The sequence below is a fragment of the Embiotoca jacksoni genome, unplaced genomic scaffold, assembly GCF_022577435.1.
Source record: "Embiotoca jacksoni isolate LCO1_2020_lvr unplaced genomic scaffold, fEmbJac1.0.p SCAF_61, whole genome shotgun sequence".
NCBI classification, from domain to species: Eukaryota; Metazoa; Chordata; class Actinopteri; family Embiotocidae; genus Embiotoca; species Embiotoca jacksoni.
In genome coordinates, this window is record NW_027185416.1 from 1,679,278 (window position 1) to 1,699,571 (window position 20,294).

Genomic DNA, 20,294 nt, shown 5'->3' on the forward strand with positions numbered 1-20,294 from the left:
ATCTCAATTACTTTCTTTCTCATTTGTTCCTGAATTTCTTTGGATCTCGGCGTGATGTCTATCTTTAAGGATCTTTTGGTCTACTTCACTTTGTCAGGCAGGTCCTATTTAAGTGATTTCTTGATTGAGAACAGGTGTGGCAGTAATCAGGCCTGGGTGTGGCTAGAGAAATTGAACTCAGGTGTGATAAACCACAGTTATGTTTTAACAGGAGGGGCCAAACAATTTTTCCCACAGGGCCATGTGGGTTTGGATTTTTTTTTTCTCCCTTAATAATAAAAACCTTCATTTAAAAACTGCATTTTGTGTTTACTTGTGTTATCTTTGACTAATATTTAAATTTGTTTGATAATCCGAAACATTTAAGTGTGACAGACATGCAAAAAAATTGGAAATCAGGAAGGGGGCAAAAACTTTTTCACACTACTGTATGTGTAGGTTGCTGAGGGTTGCATGGCAGAAGAACCACCTGCCAGAGAGCCACCTCATTGCTGAGGGTTGGTTCAACTCCTCCAGCATGAAAGAGTTCCATACAATATCCCTACTAAATGTGAAGGGGAATGTGTTTTGGACCTACAGCAAGGAGACTGACTCTATTCCTATTAAGCAATAAGCGCATTGAAACCTCTTAACAGGAAGGCATAATAATCTCTGGAGTTCCCAGTTACATCTCCAAAATCATTGAGGATTCAAAGAGGAATGAGAGAAATCTGGCAGCCCTTTTCTATGGAACCTCTAGCAACTTTACCACCATTTGGTGGTTGGAAGTCGGATTTTGGAAAGTCTGGTGGAGTTTACAAAGCAACCCGAATGGAGTTCAAATCTTCCAAGTCTAAAAGCCTAGTTCTCAAGCGAGGCCATGTTCAGGACTGCTTTTGATTTTAAAATAGGTAAAGATGCCATTACAGCTGTCACTAAGAAGCATGTAGAAAGCCTTGAGAGGTGGTACATAGCCAAACTGAATAATCTGACGAGTATGAAGGAGATGCTTCAGCAAGCAGAGGTGTGGCTGAGAGCCGTCAAGAGGAGTGGCCTTCCAGGGAAATATAAGGAATGGGCTACCGTGGAGTCCTTTCGAGGCTCCTGTGGCCACTACTTGTGCATGAGGTTCCCTTGTCAAAAGTAGAAGCTTTACAGGGGAAAATCAACAACTTTTTGAGGAAGTGGCTGTCTGTCACCAAGAGCTTTTAACTCATTGGCTTGTACAGTTCAGAGAGCATGCTGCGCAGCCAACGACGCCAGTTGTAGAGGAGTGAAAAACAGCAAAAGTCTGATTGGCAATGATGTTGAGGGACAATGAGGACAAGGCTGTCCAGCAGGCAAACATCAGCATCCGGACAGGCTGCAAGTGGACAGCTAGCAGTGCAGAGACGATGAGCAGCGGCTTCAACATGTTGACATGGCGTGGATAGTGAGTCAGGAGAAGCTGGGACTGGATCATCTTATCAGATCTTATGATCTATGCATCCTACCAACATTAACAAATCTCCAAAGGTGTAAACTAACTGTTAATCCACACTGTTTGCCGTCTTGGAAACCAAGCAAGCCTGGCCCACAGGAGATTAATGTGGTGGCAAAATCGGAATGCTAAATACCAGCAAGCCCCAAGCGAAAGGCCCTCTCTTGAGGCAACTCCAGGCAAGGCAGTAGAAGGTAAGGCAGCAGTGAGATGACGGTGTATAAAGACTGTGCAGTAGTTTCCTGAAACTCAATTTACGACTGACAGTTCAGATGATGCTCCAAACACTTAAGATTGAATTTATGAATGCATCCAAAATGCTCAGTTAGTTAACTTTTTATTATTAATGCATGTTGGTATAATGTAGTTAGTTGTGTGGGCTGGAGGCTATGAGCATTTATAACATACCTGGGGCAATGACAGATGAAATACAAGCAAGGCAGTCAGCCATTTCTCCACCCGTGTGGGATGGACTTTCGCTTGATGTTTTGACATACTGCTTGTGTTTGTCTCTTGCATGCAAAAGACATGTTGCACTTGTGGCAGAGACCATCGTCAGCATTGACTTTAAATCTCGCTATCACGAAGAGCTGACGGGTCTCTGTGTGTACTGCTGCATAGCGCTACAGCATGTAACAGAGAGCTGCCCCGCACTGGTGGTTCAGAGGCTCCAAGACACAGATTTCTCTTCTGGATTGGGAACAGTGAAAATAGATAAATGTCTTACCCTAATTTTGTCTGAATTTTCGCACTTACGGCGGTGGCCAAAATAGGCATGGAAAACGTGCTTGGTAGTCTGGTAAAGATAGGCGCAGAGCGCACCGCGACTTAGCGGTGAAGGAGGTGGTAAAGATAATTAGGTGTGCCACAGCCAACTTCAATCATGGCTAATCAAACCAGCTCCTCTCATTCCCTTTAAGACAGTTTCTTATGAATAAAGAAGGAGCAGACCAAACCCTCCACACGAACACGCAAACGGAGTGAGTGAGAGAGCGTGTATTGGGGGAGGGTGTAGGGGCCAGTTTGGAATTGGGCCAATTTGTCTGGGAGGTTCAGGCTCAGGATCTAATATGAAATAGAGTTGGTGAGATTAATGTGAAGGATAATGAATATGTAGCAATAGTAAATATGAAGTATATTTTTCTTAATTGAACCACTATTGATAGCAGAACCATTAACGTAGGCGCTTATGAATACTATCAATACTTTGGTACCTATGATGTTTAATACTAGATCTCAGTACCCACCCCACAGCCAGATACAAAAAAAAATACAAAAAAATACTGTATGTAAACAATATGAGACTTATGCAACGAGAAAGTGATTCAACACAGTACATAGAGCTCAATAACAAATGTCAATTGCCTGTCAATATTATTAATCACTGGGGACTGTAATGAAGAATTTTATTACTCATTATACGGACAGAACGAATTAGCCAATCAGAGCCCTTGTTGTTGGCGTGCCTGTAATGCATGTGCTTGTTGTCGTTGAATTGTTGCTGCAGCGGTAGGTGGGTGAAATATATGTATTTGATCCTTGAGTACAAGTGAACATTTGAGCCAAATTTAAAGAACATTCCTCAAGGTGTTCCTGAGATATCACGAAATTTCAGAGTATTACTGAAACTACTGAAGAGTATTTTATTATCCATTTAAATTCATCATATAATTGCAACAAAACAAATGTTTTTGTTTTATGTCAAAAAAAGCTGTAAAAGCTAACATATCCCCATGGTTTGTTGTACATCAGATTGTTGGTAACCAAATAACTTCCACACACCTGAAGTTGCTCCCCTTTTTGGAAGTAATTCCTACAATGTCGATTCGCTCTCGTTGTTGCTATGTACATGTAACTGTTACTGTTACATGTTACTGTTACAGTAAATAATGGCATGCCATTCGTCAAAATGTCAGGAATAGTAATATATTTTCCATAGTTTGCATGTCTGTTCAGGTGGTGGACTCACCTGCTGATGCAGCAGAAAGCCACGAGCCGAAAGAGGTCTGTAAAGCTCAGGCCTGAACCCTTCAGCGAGAAAGCTGTAGGAGCACAGAACAACAGGATAAACACACTGCAGGAAACTGTCAGAAAAAAAAACCATTTGAAAAAGATCAGTCAAGCAATTTCTTTGATTTGGTTTAAAGAACTGAATCTAGATTTGGCTGAAAAACATGGACACATGCAGGACCCACATATTTTAACCATAGTATGCAAAGTAGTGGTTTAATTTTTGTTTGTAATGCCCTAATTAACAGGAATTTCCCCAAAGGTAAAAGAATCACACTGTCATATAAATAATGGGGGAAAAGGGGCATGAATTAATGTGAAAGTAACAATTTTGCTCATGTGGACTTGGAGTAATGCTTTATAAATTTGAGATGGAACACTTCTGGAAAAAAGATCATACAAAAAATGTAGGGGAGGAAACAACTACACGTATGTTGATGGTAAAACAAAATTAAAACGTATTTTCTCACTTGTTGGTGTACAGTTAAGATTCCTGATACAGAACTAGGGGTCGACTAATATGGCTTTTTCAGGGCTGATACCGATTATTGGTAATCAAGGAGACCGATAAACCGATATTTGGAACCGATATACAGTTGCATAAAAGATGAAAATCTGTGTAAAAATTTGGAATAACAAATTCAAACACAAGACTTAATTCAAATGCATTTAAATTAATGAATGCTGCCACTATGTAATATTATTATGAAGGTATACTGCAATGTGTGGTATTTATTGTAAAAACAAAGAATTCCTTTATTGAAGCACCAGCAGAATGTTTGATACATGATTTTAAAATGTGCTTTTTGTTTTTTGTTCATTGATAGCTTAACTTTGGGCTTTTATTGCATTTTTTTTGACAGTCACGTAAAGATTGTAGTTGTTATAAACTCGAGTAACGTTCACCTGCGTCCACCTTCAGCTCTGCCTCTTCTGTTCGACTGCACTGTGTCTATGTAAAAACACCCCGCCCCGTCCTTCATGACACACAGAAAGCGAACATAAGAGCAGCAGCACAGAAATTAGTGTGACTTTCTGTGACAGAATACAGAGCCCCTAAAGGGTCATGGGGAGGAGTTTTTTCAGGACTACTTTTACATTATTATTACTATTACTATTACATTTACATTACTTACTGATAGCACTTTGTAGTTTGGCTTTCTTGAAGAAATTGTATTTTCTTGATTCCTGTTGTTCTGGGTTTTGTACCCTCATGGTTGAAATACACGTATTGTAAGTTGCTTTGGATAAAAGCATCAGCTAAATGAAATGTAATGCAATGTAATGTAATGTACATTCCCTCGCAATATGTTTTGCGTTCCCTCGCAATAGTTTTGCATTACCTCGCAATACTTTTCTTCTGCCGTTCAGTCTGAGCCATATGTTTGTTGTTGGTCCATGTCAGCTGTAACACTCATGCTACGGGAATTAGAGATGATGTGACGAGTTGTGCATTTAGTGCTCATTCATGTTAAAAGGCCGATCTCAGACAGTATTCAGCCTCTTGTTGTGAGCAGAGCTGCAGCTGCTCTGTCTGCTGCGATGGTGAAGCTGGGGTTACGTTGGTTATTGTTTGGACTTTAACTGCTGCTGTGGTTCAGGCTGCGGTGTTATGGATATTTCTAGATGTTACTATTAAAATTTGCGATGCTTCTATGAGAGTGTGTTTTGCAACCACTAAAAACTAATCGTAATCGTAAAGACCAAGGAATGAAGCCAGCTTCTCATTCATAGTTTTCCAATCAGCGTTTCAGGGGCAGGTTAAGGGAAATGATTGAGTTCTAAGCTACACAGTCTCTGATAATCTAGTCCAGGTTTGACCTGTCTAAGTATGGTAGTTTTAGATCCTAACCTGGACCAATGTGGTCTATATTTCCCATGCAAAAGTATTGCATTATGGTCCCGTTGGCCAGGCTGCCCTCCCCAGACAGTGGTGGGAGAAACACAGGATAACGAGTCGCTACGGCCTGAGACGAACTGCTATGAAACACAAGTATTGTTAAACTCTTAAAAAGAGCAAATAAATATGCCATGATTGTGGTGTTTTTAACGGCTGCCGTGTCTACTGTCTTATCTTTGAAACACAGTCTGATGAGGACTTCTCTGCCACTGAAGCGAAGTGAGGTTCTTCTGTAACAGAGAAGTTCTCAGCGTTGATTGGCCATTAGTCATGAGGTGTAACCAATCAGATAAAGTTGTGGGTGGGGCATTGCTCAACACCACAGAGTTGTGACTATGGACTGAGAGATACAGCTGCATCAGAGCCGAAGCATCAAATTTGGAATTCATTAATTTTAACAGCGTTTGCATAAATAAAATAAAAATACCGACAATCGTAAAAATGCTAAATATCGGTCGACCCCTATACCGAACTAAACAAGATCAACATTTGGGTATGGTAAAAAAGGAATTAAATAGTGACAAGTATGCAGAAAGAAAAAGAGAATACATGTTTAAAGGAAAGTGGGTTAAATCCAAACATCCTTCTAGAGGGCAACACATCTACAACCTACAACTGTTCTATTCTCAAATAACTTTAGTGTAGTTCAGATATTGTTTTTTTTAATACATAAAAAGTGTTACTGTGTATGTAGTTTTTGTTTGATTTATACGATATCTGATCTGATTTCAGACAAACTAAAACCCCATTTTGTCCCTTCAGTATGGTATTTACTTAATTTCCCCAAAATAGTCAACCAAAAATTAGTGAATGAGAAGTGAGAGTTTTAGTCACTGAAGTTTTCTTTAGTCTATTAGTCACAGGGGAATTTTTTTTTTTTTTTTTTTTGAGTCATTCACAGTACCACAACCATTGGCAGAATTGACACTATTGGAAAATGGCACTATATAATAACAACGTAGAACAAATGGTCTTCCTGCCAACACTTCACTAGCTATAGTAAAATCTCAGGCTGTATTTGTGGCATGCTGGTATAGATGCGCCAAAGCCAATATACATTTTCCAAAGATGGATTGTTTTGCTGATGCCAGTGCAATGACCCACTTCAATAAATCAGGTTTTTGGTCCAGAGTCAACATTACCTCAAAGTCCATTCAGGAGTAGCCCTTTGTCGGAGACATTGTCATTAAAGGTATTAGATTATGTTGGGCAAATCCAAAAGTGTAGGGGCCAAGAAGTCAAAATGCAATGTAGGACTTAGCAATTTTAAAAGAATATGTGCTTCGTGCCAAACGCAAAATACATACCATGAATGGGTGGCAAGGGGCCCAAACCAGGGACTCACACTCAGCGCACACGCCCATGTGATATGTGCCAATAACTCAGCTGTAGTGTAGCCCCACAAATACATTGTGTTTTTTCTTCATACAAATTGAGAAATAATGTCATTTCTATGTTGGAGACAATACAGAAATCAGCTGTGATTTTTAAAAGGGATTAGATAAAAATGCTTTGCCGTACAGAGAAACAACAGGTACCATCAGAAAGGTTAAGTTCTGCTGTTTATCTTGATATACATTACGTTGTAAAGAATCTGGACTTTGGGAATTATTCAATTTAGAGTAGTGGGGGTGGAGATGGACACAGCACTTAATGCAGAGTGCAATGACAACACAACTTGAACTTTGATTTCTCTGCAACGTTTCGTTAAAGAGACGGGGCACTGACATTGTTGGAAAAGCTCATGTCGTGCAGTTTAATAGGATATGCTTCTCCATCTCTCTGTGATGAAAACTTGCTGCGCTATTCAACAGAAAAGAAAGGATGGGTATATAAATGCAATTTACGTGAATCAGGTTGCAAGGGTGAAAGCAGTGTGTAAGTATGCCAAGTGGGGACATAAGCATAGCACGATAATAAACCAGCCAATAACGTTAAAAAATAAGGAGGGGTGAAAAATTGGAAAAGGAGAGAGCTGTCAGGTGCACCCTGACGAGAGACTTCTCGGGTGACTCGGAGGAGAAGAGAGTTTTGCTAGCAAGGGGGAAATAAATAATGTAGAGGCTCCTGGTCGGACATTGGCCCGAGTGGGAACAGAATGCGATTGAGAATATAAATGGGCTTATTCACAAAATCAGACAACTGGCAGCATGACTGCCTGTGAGACAAGCAAGAGGGACAATGAGGAGAGAGTGCCATACTTAAATGGTATGAGCTATGATAGAGGGTTTGACGCATGAAGTGATTGGACGAATGGGATGAGTGGGAGGCAGGAGGAGCAAGGAAAGGTGTGACTAGGAGGAAAAATTCATGAGTGAACCTGGCTCAGTCTTGTCGTTAAACTGCAGTAAACTTCCCATGATGCAACTGCCATGTGCTTGTATTCTGAATATGCATCAGGGGTGGGAAATATATCACTAAAGATGGACAAAAATTGCATCCAAATTCCCAACCCTTCCTCTCTGTTGAATTGCGTAAGTATTCATCAGAGAAAACGCATGACTTTGCTGTAGCCATCAAATTAAAAAATAAGCATGTATTTTTAATAAAACAATAACATTTGTCGGTTTCAACATTTGATATGTTGTCTTTGGTCGATTTTCAATTAAATATGGGTTTATGTGATTTGCAAATCATTACATTCTATTTTTATTGCATTTTACACAGCGTCTCCAAATTTTTGGAAACAGGATTGTACAAGAACATCGGTGAACAATTAAAAGTAACCATTAACTAGCTGATAGTTATGGGTGCATTTATCAATTCAATCTGAAATGGTCAGAGGGCGGGGCGGCACAGTGGTACAGTGTCACCTCAGTGAGAAGATTCTGGGTTTGAACCTCAGCTGGGGCCTTTCTGTGTGGAGTTTGCATGTTCTCCCTGTGTCTTTGTGCGTTCTCTCCGGGTACTCCGGCTTCCACCCACCATCCAAAGACATGCATGTAAGGTTAATTGGTGATTCTACAAATTGCCTTTAGGTGTGAACTGACCATGGGAAGCTGGGTAATTTATGCTGACACAGTCCATATTGAAATATGCATTCAGCCTTGCACTCTTGATGAAAGATATCTTAACGAGGTAGGAGCAAACTGATGGAAAAAAAAAGGACAACAAACCAGCAGAGGCACTCACGAGCTGTAACTTGCCAACGCCCAATAAGACCAAAGTTCTCAGAGTAACTCGGCTTAAGATATTTTTTACAAATCTAATTGAAACAAGCCGATGTCAGAAATTAACCAGAAGAGTCGCTGGTTGTTGTTAAATCCTGTGGCCAATGACAGAGCGTGTGTGCGTGATGAGAGCTGCAGCAGTCTGTATAAACTAGGAGGTGGTGGGGGGCTCTGTGTAGCTGGCCTCAATGTGTGCACAGGGCTTGGGTCTGTTAGAAGCCTTCGTCAACACGAATATTGACACAATTACTCGGATGATACTCGTAAAAGTACATTATCCGTACCGGTTTCTCGTTTCTGCCAAGTACTCGTCTCATCCCAAATCAATAAGTATCGGTAAAAATAAGCAGTAACAGTGTTGGTATCTACACAATCTACACCCCCATGGAAAGTGTATTGGTGCCGTTTGAAAGGTCAAGTTGACCATAGACAGTGAAAAGACAAACATCATGTTCCAGGATGGTTTTATCTGGTGAACTGATATAGGGTGAGTTTGTGGAATAGAAACGTGTATTAAAAAATGTTGTAGACAAAATACACATACACACAAAGGCTGTGCAAAAACATTGACACTTTTTTGATGTGTAACTGAAGTTGAAGGATCATGATATATTAACCGAGACATGGCTGCACTCACATTTCCCGGACCACAGCGCAGCTGTAGCCGGCTTCAGGACTGTTCAGGCGGACAGGGACGTTGTGCAGAGCGGCAAGAAGAAAGGTGGTGGGATTGCAGTCTATGTAAACGAGAGGTGGTGCAATCCCGACCATGTGTGTGTGAAGGAACGTTTCTGTAGCCCGGACATTGAACTTCTAGCCGTGGGGATGCGCCCATATTATTTGCCGAGGGAGTTCTCGTCCGCCATTGTTATCGCTGTGTACGTTCCTCCATCAGCTGACGCAGAGGCAGCAGTGGACACCATCCACTCCACTGTGTCCAAACTTCAGACTCAGCATTCCGGTGCATTTTTGGAAGTTACTGGAGACTTTAACCACACCACTCTGGATAAAGTACTGCCAACTTTGCACCAGTATGTTAACTGCCCCACCCGGAACAATAAAACTCTGGACCTACTGTATGCTAATGCCATGGATGCATACAGTGCTACTGCCCTTCCCCCCCCTTGGTAGGTCGGATCACAACCTGGTCCTGCTGACACCAAAGTATGTTCCTCTGGTGCAGAGGCAGCCTGTAACCACCAGGACTGTGAGGAGGTGGACACAGGAGGCGAAAGATGCACTGCAGGACTGCTTTGAGTCCACGGACTGGGATGTGCTGTGTGGACCACATGGGGAGGACATCAACAGCATGACGGCCTGTATCACAGAATATATCAAATTCTGTGAACACACCACCGTACCATCCCGGACTGTACACTGCTTCCCCAACAACAAGCTGTGGATCACCAGTGACCTGAAGGTGCTTCTTAAGAAGAAAGCAGCCTTCAGGTCTGGGGACAGGGAGGAGCTCAGGAGAGTTCAGCACGACCTGAAGGAGAAGCTGAGAGAGTGCAAGGACTCCTACAGGAGGAAGCTGTGACGACTGGCCAGGTTAGGAGACAGCTGGAGACTCCACCAGCACAAGGCTGCAGGACCTGACGGCATCAGCCCCGGGGTCCTAAAGACCTGCGCCGTCCAGCTGGCTGAGGTCCTGCAACACCTCTTCAACCTGAGCCTGAAGCAGGAGGAGGTCCAGGTACTGTGGAAGACGTCGTGCCTGGTTCCAGTCCCCAAGAAGACGACTCCATCTGGCCTCAACGACTACCGACCGGTTGCCCTCACATCTCATGTGATGAAGGTGCTGGAGAGCCTGGTCTTGGCTCACCTCAGGTCACTGGTGAAATCTTCACTGGACCCTCTGCAATTTGCGTACCAGCCTCATGTGGGAGTGGACAACGCCCTCATCTACCTGCTGCAACGAGCTCAGTCGCACCTGGACAGAACCGGTGGCAGTGTGAGAATCACTTTCTTTGATTTCTCCAGTGCATTTAACACCATCCAACCACTGCTGCTGAGTGAGAAGCTGCGGGTGGTGGGGGTGGACACGTGCACCGTCTCCTGGATCACTGCAAACCTGACAGGCAGACCACAGTTTGTCCGTCTGGACAGTGTGCTGTCTGATACAGTGGTCAGTGGTACTTTAGCTCCACAGGGAACTGTTCTGTCTCCCTTCCTGTTCACCTTATACACCACTGACTTCCAGTACAACTCAGAGTCCTGCCATCTGCAGAAGTTCTCTGATGACTCTGCAGTGGTCGGGTGTATAAGGGATGGACAGGAGGAGGAGTACAGGGCAGTAGTGGAGGACTTTGTGGAGTGGGCGGGTAGAAATCACCTGCTCCTGAACGTGGCCAAGACCAGAGAGATGGTGGTCGACTTCAGAAGGAAGACGACGGCTCCACAACCGCTGAGAGTTCTGGGAGAGGAGGTGGTCATGGTGGAGGAATACAAGTACCTCGGTGTCTCCATCAACAACAGACTGAACTGGAAGACCAACATCAACGATGTCTACAAAAGGGGATGAGTCGACTCTTTTTCTTGAGGAAACTCCGATCCTTCAATGTGTGCAGCAAGATGTTGGAGATGTTCTACCAGTCTGTTGTGGCCAGTGCATTGTACTTCGCTGTGGTCTGCTGGGGGAGCAGCATTGGAGCCGGCGACACCAACAGACTCAACAAACCGGTTAAGAAGGCCGGCTCCATCATTGGCTGCAAACTGGACAGCCTGGAAAAGGTGGTGGAGAGGAGGACGCTGAGGAAACTATTATCTATATTGGATAATCCTGACCACCCTCTCCACCACCTACTGCAGGGACAAGCGGAGCACTTTCTCCAAAAGACTCCTGCAGCTCCGCTGTCACGTACAGGAGATCATTCCTGCCCACTGCAATAAGACTGTACAATAAATCACCTCTGGCAAAATCAATCACACAATAATAACACCGTTGTCTGTTGTCTGTTTTTCTTGGTTGTTTAAATTTAAAAAAAAAAAACTTTGCAATATTATTTAGTTTTAATTTAATTATTATATTTTATTTTATTATATTTTATTGTATATACTGTGCATTTTTATATTTAATATCTTTACTGTTATTTTATTTCTTTCCTGTATCTATAAATGCTGCTGTAGCGAAAGAATTTCCCCTTGGGGATTAATAACGTAGGACGGAGGGACGGACTACCTACCTACCTACCTACCTACCTAAGTAACTATCTATTCAAAGTTATTTGTTTTTGTAGAAGAAAGTGTAAATGTTCGTATCCATGTGTCCTTATGTTGTCATTTGGTGAAGTTGGTGATTAGTAGTTGTGACATATATGAAGCAACGAAAGGCCCTGACAGAGATAAATTTGGAGTACATTGTTTGGTGTCATTGTTGGATTGGTTGGCAATGTCCAATGTTGTTAATCCGGACTCCTCCTCTTCTTCCAAAGCAAAAAATCGAAGGAAGATTGTATTCATTATTTGTCGTTTACGTCCATGGGCCCCAACATTTATTCATATCCTCCGAGGTAGATCCTACAGTTTGAAATATCTCCAAAAACTGTTAACGGTTTTTCCTGTGTCTTTACTCCATTACAACTTGTCACTGCGGTGAATATGCTGATGACGACACAACCAAAGTTGTTAGTACAAAAAACACAGTTAAGAGGGTCCCTAATGAATATACTTAAACCACATTTTATTGAATGACACAAAATCATCCTCGACAAGTTTGTCCAATCCCAAGAAATCTGGAGTTCATCTTGAGAAGCTAACATTTTTTATCTGAAAAATTAAACTAACTATCAATTTTTACAATTATATCCCTCGCATATAATTAGCAATATCTAAAATGTTTTTGATAATCATTAACAGAGGTTCCAATGATTTGATTGACACCCTTTGTCACTGAGTTTAAAAAAAAAAAAAACACTAGTTTGAAAAAGTGGCAGAAATGGGCGTGGCCTATACCAGCAGATGCAGCACTATGTAAGCAGTTATTTGTGTCCATGTTAAAATCCGACCAAAACCAATAGGGTTCCATCACCGTTGGTGGTTGGACCCCTAAAAAGAACAGAAAGCCAAACACATGAGGGAGTGCTTACTGTACTGGTTCTCCTTGACAGGGAAGTCTTTCACAGGAACTGCAGAGTTTTTGTCCATGCGTAACGATATTACTTTCTTCTGAAATCTGGTTGACCTCCTCACTACAAATGTCTGCAGACAAGGAAGAGGAAATCCTATCAAAACATTTACTGCAGTGTTTGCAAAAGAATCACTCCTAATGGAGTTCTGCTGACTGAACTGTCCTTTATAAAGAATCTGGAATATGGCAAGAAATGTCAGCGTCTTAGCTTATAAGTATATATTTAGCAATAGTGATGCACTGTAAATTTAATATAATAAATAAAAGACAATATAACAAGTTTGCTTAACTAAACAATGTTCACCATAGAACAATCAGAAAAATGTTTTCAATGTTCTTTGTATTTTTTTAGTCATTATAAGCACTCCGTACAGTAAAAGCATAGGTTTAGGTTTAGGTTTTTTTCTGCTGAATTCTTTTGAGGGTATAAAATCCTGTAAGTCCAAAGGTTCCTTAAACTAAACCAGAATAAAATGAATGTTGGTACCCTTAAATGAAAAAAAAAAAAAAAATTCTCTCAAATAATTTTAAATGGACAAAGGTAAATCAGCATCCATTATTTCTATTCCATATTTAATCAAATTCAGACTTTATTTTTGATTTAAAAGAATATTTTAAATAAGTAGACAAATGAAAATGGCAATGACAAAATTGATGGGATGCTAAAACTAATATTTTGTTTCACAACCTTCAGACACAATTACTGCAAAAAATTACATCCGTATTTCTCAATGAGATTTGTGCACCTATCAACTGGTAGTTCGATTCAATCTTATAGAGCAAACTGTTCTAATTGTCTCGGGTATCAAGGGTGCCTTCTCTAGCCTGTATCCAGTTCTAGCCAGTTCTTTCCATAGATGTGTGATAGGATTTAGATCAGGACTCAAAGAAGACCACTCCACAATAGCCCAATATTTTGTTCTTAGCCATTGTGATTTTAGCTATGTGTTTTGAGTAATTCATTTTGGAGGACCAATGACCTGTGATTGAGATTTTTGACAGTGGGCAGCATATTTTGCTCCAAAATGCCTTGATAGTCTTGAGATTTCATTGTGCCCTACACAGATTTAAGGCACCCTGTGCCAGACACAGCAAAGCTTCCTTAAAACAGGACTGAACTCCATTTGTAACAGCAGGTCCGGTGTTCTTTTCTTGGAAAACTTCATCTTTACATTTCTGAACAATGAGCTGACGTGACTTACCAAAAAGGCTGGATTGAAGACAAGATTGAAGATAGGTGGTATATTATTTAAAGAAAACAGTAAGTTTGAAATATCACGACGATCCAATTATTTCAAATATTTTTCTGGGGGTACCAACTGTGAAGGCCATTTTAGAATAATCTCTGTAGAAGCTGCAATAATGTATCTATTTTTCAGACTTTCTTGGCTTTACTCTTTGACATACTAAGGGATGCAGGTATAGATGAGAAAAATTATTTTTAATTGCATTACTTTTCAGGAGGAATCGAGCATTTTTCATTGAGCTGTTTAGGGAACCAACAAATATATCCATAATTAAATTTGGCCCTACAGACTACCTCGGCAACACACTTATTAAAACTCTATGCATAGGTGTTATCCTTAAATCTTGTCTGATTAAAACTCTGTTATCAGCTGATGGAGGGCTGTTTGATTGTAATGCATTTATTGCTTTTAGAAGTGTACGTGTGTCAAGAAGTGACATTTTTATGCCAAAATAAGTGCTTTAATTCAACAGTGTTGTGATACAAAAAGTCAGTGATTGGTGTTCCCTTACCCCAGTGGGCTGGCTCTGCAGTATACGTATGGCCTCCTGATGGCTGAGGCCAAGCTGTAGCCACACAGCATGTGTATGCACCAGTCTGTCCAAGATATTAAGCCGCAATTGGAGGGACTTGTAGCCAGAGTCTCTTGCTCCGGCCACTCCTGCACCAACTCCAGAACAAGGTGAGACCTGCAAGAAGAGGTTTTCTGTCTCTTCACCCAGCCTGAAAATGAAAAACAAAACAAAAAAACGGCAATTATGTAATTTATAATATCGGCAAAACATTTTGAAACAAATACAGAGGCTCCCAGGATTTCATAATAACGCCAATGCAATGACAATAATGCCATTATTCATAAATGTATTCTTTGGGAAAACAATAAGAATTTCTGAAGAGGATGAGGTGTTTTCTTTATGTTAAGTTGATGACATACAATACATACATTTTTATTAGAACATACAAAGATTTAATATACTATATAATTTTATTTCCACAGAACAACATAGTTCAACTTTTTTGGAAGCCACAAAGGAACACATGAATGTGTAAATACAGAGACATTCTCACTTTTCCTGAAGGCCAAAAAAAATTGACACTTCACCCAAAATAGTTTACCTTGCTATTTTACCCAGTTATTTGAGATGAAAAGGAAAAGAAATGAAAGAAAACTTAGTGATTTAGAAAGAATTTTCAGTGGGCAGTAAACATTAGGTGAGCTGTGGCTCTGCACTTAAACCAGATGAAGTGGAATACAAAATAATAATGTGTCTCTCATCCACAGCCCTTTGCAATTTGCCATTTTGGTTGATGTTTTCAGCCTCTTCTGATTTAAAATCATGTCATGTCAACTGTTTTGGCTCTAGTTGTAAACATCAAATAAACAAAAATTATGAGGACAAGAAACTGTGACTGGAGGAGAAACTACTTCATCAACAAACACTGCATGATCATATCTGACCCAGTCTTCAAAATCAACTCCGTTAATTATAGTGTGTGTCTGCTGTAAGGCTACAAGAGGCCTTGTCTACAGGTCAGTGTTCTGTAGAGTTTGCTCTCCTTTTCTTTGTTAGATCATTTATCAGGGTTTTAAACTCGCATGCTTTTGGTGTGAGACACACTTTTCTGCTCAAACAAATCTTATGCCAAATAAAAGGTAGCATCAAAGCCCCTCCTTTATGTAACCACACTTTTTTTATGAAAACATTACTGAACATTAGGGTTTTTTCACACTTTTCAGCACCAACATTGGTCAATAATAAGGCTGTTCCCGACTTGTAGTGGGTAATAGCTTAGCCAACACTCGACTAATCATCGATTATTAATGATATTAATTTAAATATTGAAATATATGTTCTTTTAGTGCATCAGGCAATTGTCTCGGAAAAAGGTTCCGGGGCTGACAAAGAATGTAATAAGAAACACTGTTTACACTGGGCTACATTACAGAGAAATACCAAACTGTAATTATGAGCTTTTGAAATTGGCAATGCTAATAACAATAGCAGTAATGATTCGTATTATGTCATCAAACACACTGAACATTTAGTTTATTTATTTTAACACAGTATATAGTATCTACTAACAGATTATTGACAGCCAAAGCATATGTATGTGAATGTCTGTGTCTATGGGTATCTGTGTCTGTGTGTTTTGTAATCAGGCTTTAATATCCACAGCAACTCTGTTCACAAGTCAAAAATGTAAAGAATTTAGTCAAAATGTCAAAAATAAAATTTCAATTTGATTTTGTAAATAAAATCGAGATGTTACTTCTCATTTGAGAGTTCCTCATTTCCCACAACAGAGACCAAGTGGATCTAAGTTGCATCAGGTTACCCATGAGGATACCTTCCTACAGGGAAAAGTCTGCAATCCGATAAATGTTTAAGTTATTCATCATGTTTCTGGCAAGGTCCGGTTTGAGGGTTGTTTTTTTTCGTGCAACTAACTGACTAATGAAAGCTCAGTAGACAAAGACTTTTTACATTTACTAATGCTGAGGTGACTATTTGGGGGCTTCAACAGTCATAAACATTACAGTGAGTGCAATAGAGTGCAGTATAGTATGTACTCAAGTTGCCTAAGGCTCCCCTTTATTATGCATGCTTCCGTTAAGCTATAATATAAAGAAATACTGCATAAATGTCCATTGTTATGAAGACGACACCCAGCTATATCTGTCTATGAAAGCAGGTAAAACAAATCAGTTGGTGAAACTTCAAAAATATCAAAAAGACACGCCTGGATGATCTGTAATTTTGTACTTATTAAATTTGAACAAAATTTAAGTGATTGTGTTTGGCCCTAAACACCTTGGAAATTCTTCATACAAATATATAGTTACTCTAGAGGACACTGTCTTGACCTCCAGCACCATTCTTTAAAAAAAAATGTTTTAAAGCCTCCAGTTGATCCAAAATGTTGCAGCAATAGCAACATTGCAAAATTACAAATTTAGCAAAAAGGTGATATTTCCTTTATTATAGCTTCTTTTTTATTAGATTCCGATGAAATAAAAAAATGTATATCAATTTTTTTTTTCTCCTCACCTACAAAGCTCTTCATGGCCAAGGTCCATCTTATCTCAAAGATCTTTTATTGCCATATCATCCCAATAAAGGACTTCAACCTAAGAATGCGGGCCTGCTTGTGGTTTCCTGAGCATCCAAAGGCAGAATGGGAGGAAGAGCTATCAGCTTTCACACCTCTCTCCTGTCGAATCAGCTCCCTGCTTTGGTTCGGGAGGCAGACACCGCAGACATAATTTAAGTTGATGATCAATTATCAAATCATTTTATTAAATTTTATTCATATAGCGCCAAATTCCAACACAGGTTATTTCATGGCACTTAACACATTAAAGTCCTTACAGCAGAACTTTACAACATTATACAGAGAAACCCAACAATTCAACAATTCCCACATAAGCTACGAGGAAAAAAACACCTCTTTAAGGGAGAAAAACCTCCAACAAAGGGAAGGAAAAACTCCCTTTTAACAGGAAGAAACCTCTGACAGAACCAAGCTCAGAGATGGGCGGCAATCTGCCTCAACCAGTTGGGTAGCCGGTTTTAGTAACAGGAGAGTTCTAATATATTATAGTCCACATTTAATTGTCTGGTTTTGTTCTATTAAATTAATAGTATCAATCTTTATTAGAATTGTATGGATAACTCTTTTGATAAAATTTGATTTAGTTGAGGTGGTCGGGGAACAGACACAACCTCTATGGGTTATTGAGGGTTTTGGGGGGTGATAGCTCTAAAATAACAGCAGAGAAAACATGAGACAACAACTCTGACTCCTGACCTCAACTCTGGAATGCTATTGTTGCAGTAAAACATGGTTTGTGGGTCAACTGAAGGAGGGAGAAATGTGTGGTTCAGGGAACGGTGCAAGGAAAGGACATAACAAACTCCAGTGTTTGGTAATCACTGATTACTCTCACTACCTATAAAGCAGCAGTAGCTTGTAGCTTGCTGGGACTGGCTCCCTTAGACTCCGGAAGACCCCAGGACAAAGTGCTGTGTTCCAAATGGCGTACTTGTGTACTAACACTCACTATTTTAAGTGCATGAATGCATTTACACTGTCAAGTACAGAAACATGCAGCGCACTACGAATACCAGGATGACAAACTCAAAACGGTCCAAAAAAGAAGTGTGAAACCCTGGACACTTTCCAGCCTAAACGGTCGCCATCTTGGCTACACAGAAGAAGGGGTGGAACTGACAATGTAAGGAATTTTCAAGTTGAGGCATCTGAAGAAGCTGCAGCTGTTTCCTGAACACCAAACAACAAAAGTGTTTTGTTTTCAATACTGCTGCTAGACAGAAGAATCAGTGTTCATTGAGTGTTAGACATGGGGCAAAAATATCAAAAATTTCCAACATGATGATTTCTTAGATTTCTATGACAGTAAACTAAATGTTTAAAAAAAAAAATTAAAAAAAAAAAAAAAAAATTGTGTGGTGGTGTGGTGTGATATGATTAATTGCTTTACACACAGAAAACCTAGAAACAATTTAATAAAAACCCAGATTGACCTTAATATAAAGATTTTAGGTCTTTGCAGACGCTGACACAAGATGCAATTAATCTAATTTTGTTATGGTAGCAAATATGTCTTTTAAAGCAGTGGTCCCCAACCTTTTTATCACCGCGGACCGGTCAATGCTTGACAATTGTACTGCGGACCGGGGGGGGGGGGGGGGGGGGGGGGTACGTAGATTGTTTATATTGCGAATATAATAAACGTGATAATAAATAATAAAGAAATATATATGATAATAAAACAAATAATAAAATAATCAACGTTATATAAAATACGAAGAACCAGCAATTTCACATTTTTATTATTAAACACTCCATGAATGTTATTTTTCAACAGCTGAAATAAAGTTGTCAGTTTGAACCGTCTCCTCTCCTCTCCTCTCTCCCTCATCCCCCTCTGTTGGCGACCACAGCCCTAACGCTCTCGGACTCTGGTCGCTATGGTAACGTTTAAACATGCCTTCACGATAAGCTACAGATACACCACAAAAATGAATATAAAGTGCATGAAAATTTTTACTCACCATAACGCTAAATCAATGAGAGCCCTGAGCTTGTTTCTCTGCAACGAGATGGTCCCATCTTGGGGTAATGGGAGAGACTGACACCCGAAGTGTGTTGCTTATGTCCAGTCTACTCCGTTGTTTTGTTTTGGTTGCTGTCACGGCAGAAAACCCCGCTTCACACAGATAGGATGTCGGAAATGGCAACAGGGTTTTCAGTGCTGTGGTTGCGATCTCCGGGTATTCTGCCATTACTTTGATCCAGAACACCGGCAGAGTTGTTGTCTCGAAAATACTTTTGAAGCCGCCGTTGTTTGCGATCTCCAGCAGTTGATCCTCTTCTTGCACAGACATGCTGGATTCCCCTGGTTTGTTGATAAATGGGTCGCGGATCCATTCCTTGGCAGTTCGTGGGTCTTTTTTGGTTGGGAAGTAGCGCTCGAACTCTTTTAAAAGCAAAGACAGGTGATCGTGCACCAGCTGGGAGAATGAAGGCTCAGGCTCAGTCTCACACAAAATCCCCGCTAATGTTTGAAACATGTCCAATATGCCTCTGTTCACACGCCGTCCCCACAAATCCAGTTTGGCTTTAAATGCAGCTACTTTATCTGCCAAGTTGAAGACCGTTGTCATTTTCCCCTGAAGTGACAGATTTAATTCATTGAGCAGGCTGAATATGTCACACAAGTATGCCAGTTTTGCGACCCATTCCTCGTCACTGAAATGTGCTGCCAGCGGTGACTTCTTTTCTGAGAGAAATCTTTGCAGCGGCTCTCGTGGAGGTTGCACTTATCAAGCGGCAAGATTGTTCAGACATGTTCGACATGTAGACAGGAGGAGACAGGGATCGAACCCCAATATTTTTTGTGTTTTCTGAAAAATGTTTGCATTCTGTGAAACATTTTTGTGTTTAGTGAAATGTTTTTGTGCTCTGTGAAATGCTTTTGGATTTAGTAAAATGTTTTTGTGTTCTTTGAAATGTTTTTGTGTTTTCTAAAATGTTTTTGTGTTTTGTGAAATGTCATTGCATTTTTTATAATGTTTTTGTGTTCTGTGAATGAAGGCCACCATAGGTAGCCACGGGGAACTGCACAAGATAAAATTAAATTTGCTCGCACGCACGCACGCGCAACCATTAAAACGAGAAAATGTCTTATATAGAGACACAGTATGTGCTTACCGTAGCAGTGTATCTGTCTCTTGGTCTCCAGCATACTCTGTCTTTTTCCCCATCTCCTTCTTCAGAGTGCCAATTTCCCAGGCAAACGTGTCGATCAGCTACAAAGACACAAACACAACAACTCAACAATTGTATGTACAAAA

The 20,294-nt window shown here is 40.4% G+C and overlaps 1 protein-coding gene across 2 annotated transcripts in view; it reads right to left on the reverse strand.

Annotated features, from left to right (window-relative positions):
• The window catches only part of LOC138213584 (ras and Rab interactor 2-like), a 61,420-nt gene that overhangs the window by 30,660 nt on the left and 10,466 nt on the right, over positions 1 to 20,294 (reverse strand). For both annotated transcript variants that reach the window (XM_069174804.1, XM_069174805.1), the window contains 4 exons: positions 20,152 to 20,249; positions 14,427 to 14,637; positions 12,628 to 12,739; positions 3,429 to 3,501 (listed from right to left, as the gene is read on the reverse strand). In XM_069174804.1, the coding sequence (XP_069030905.1) occupies positions 3,429 to 3,501; positions 12,628 to 12,739; positions 14,427 to 14,637; positions 20,152 to 20,249 (494 nt within the window). The remainder of the gene's footprint in view (positions 1 to 3,428; positions 3,502 to 12,627; positions 12,740 to 14,426; positions 14,638 to 20,151; positions 20,250 to 20,294) is intronic.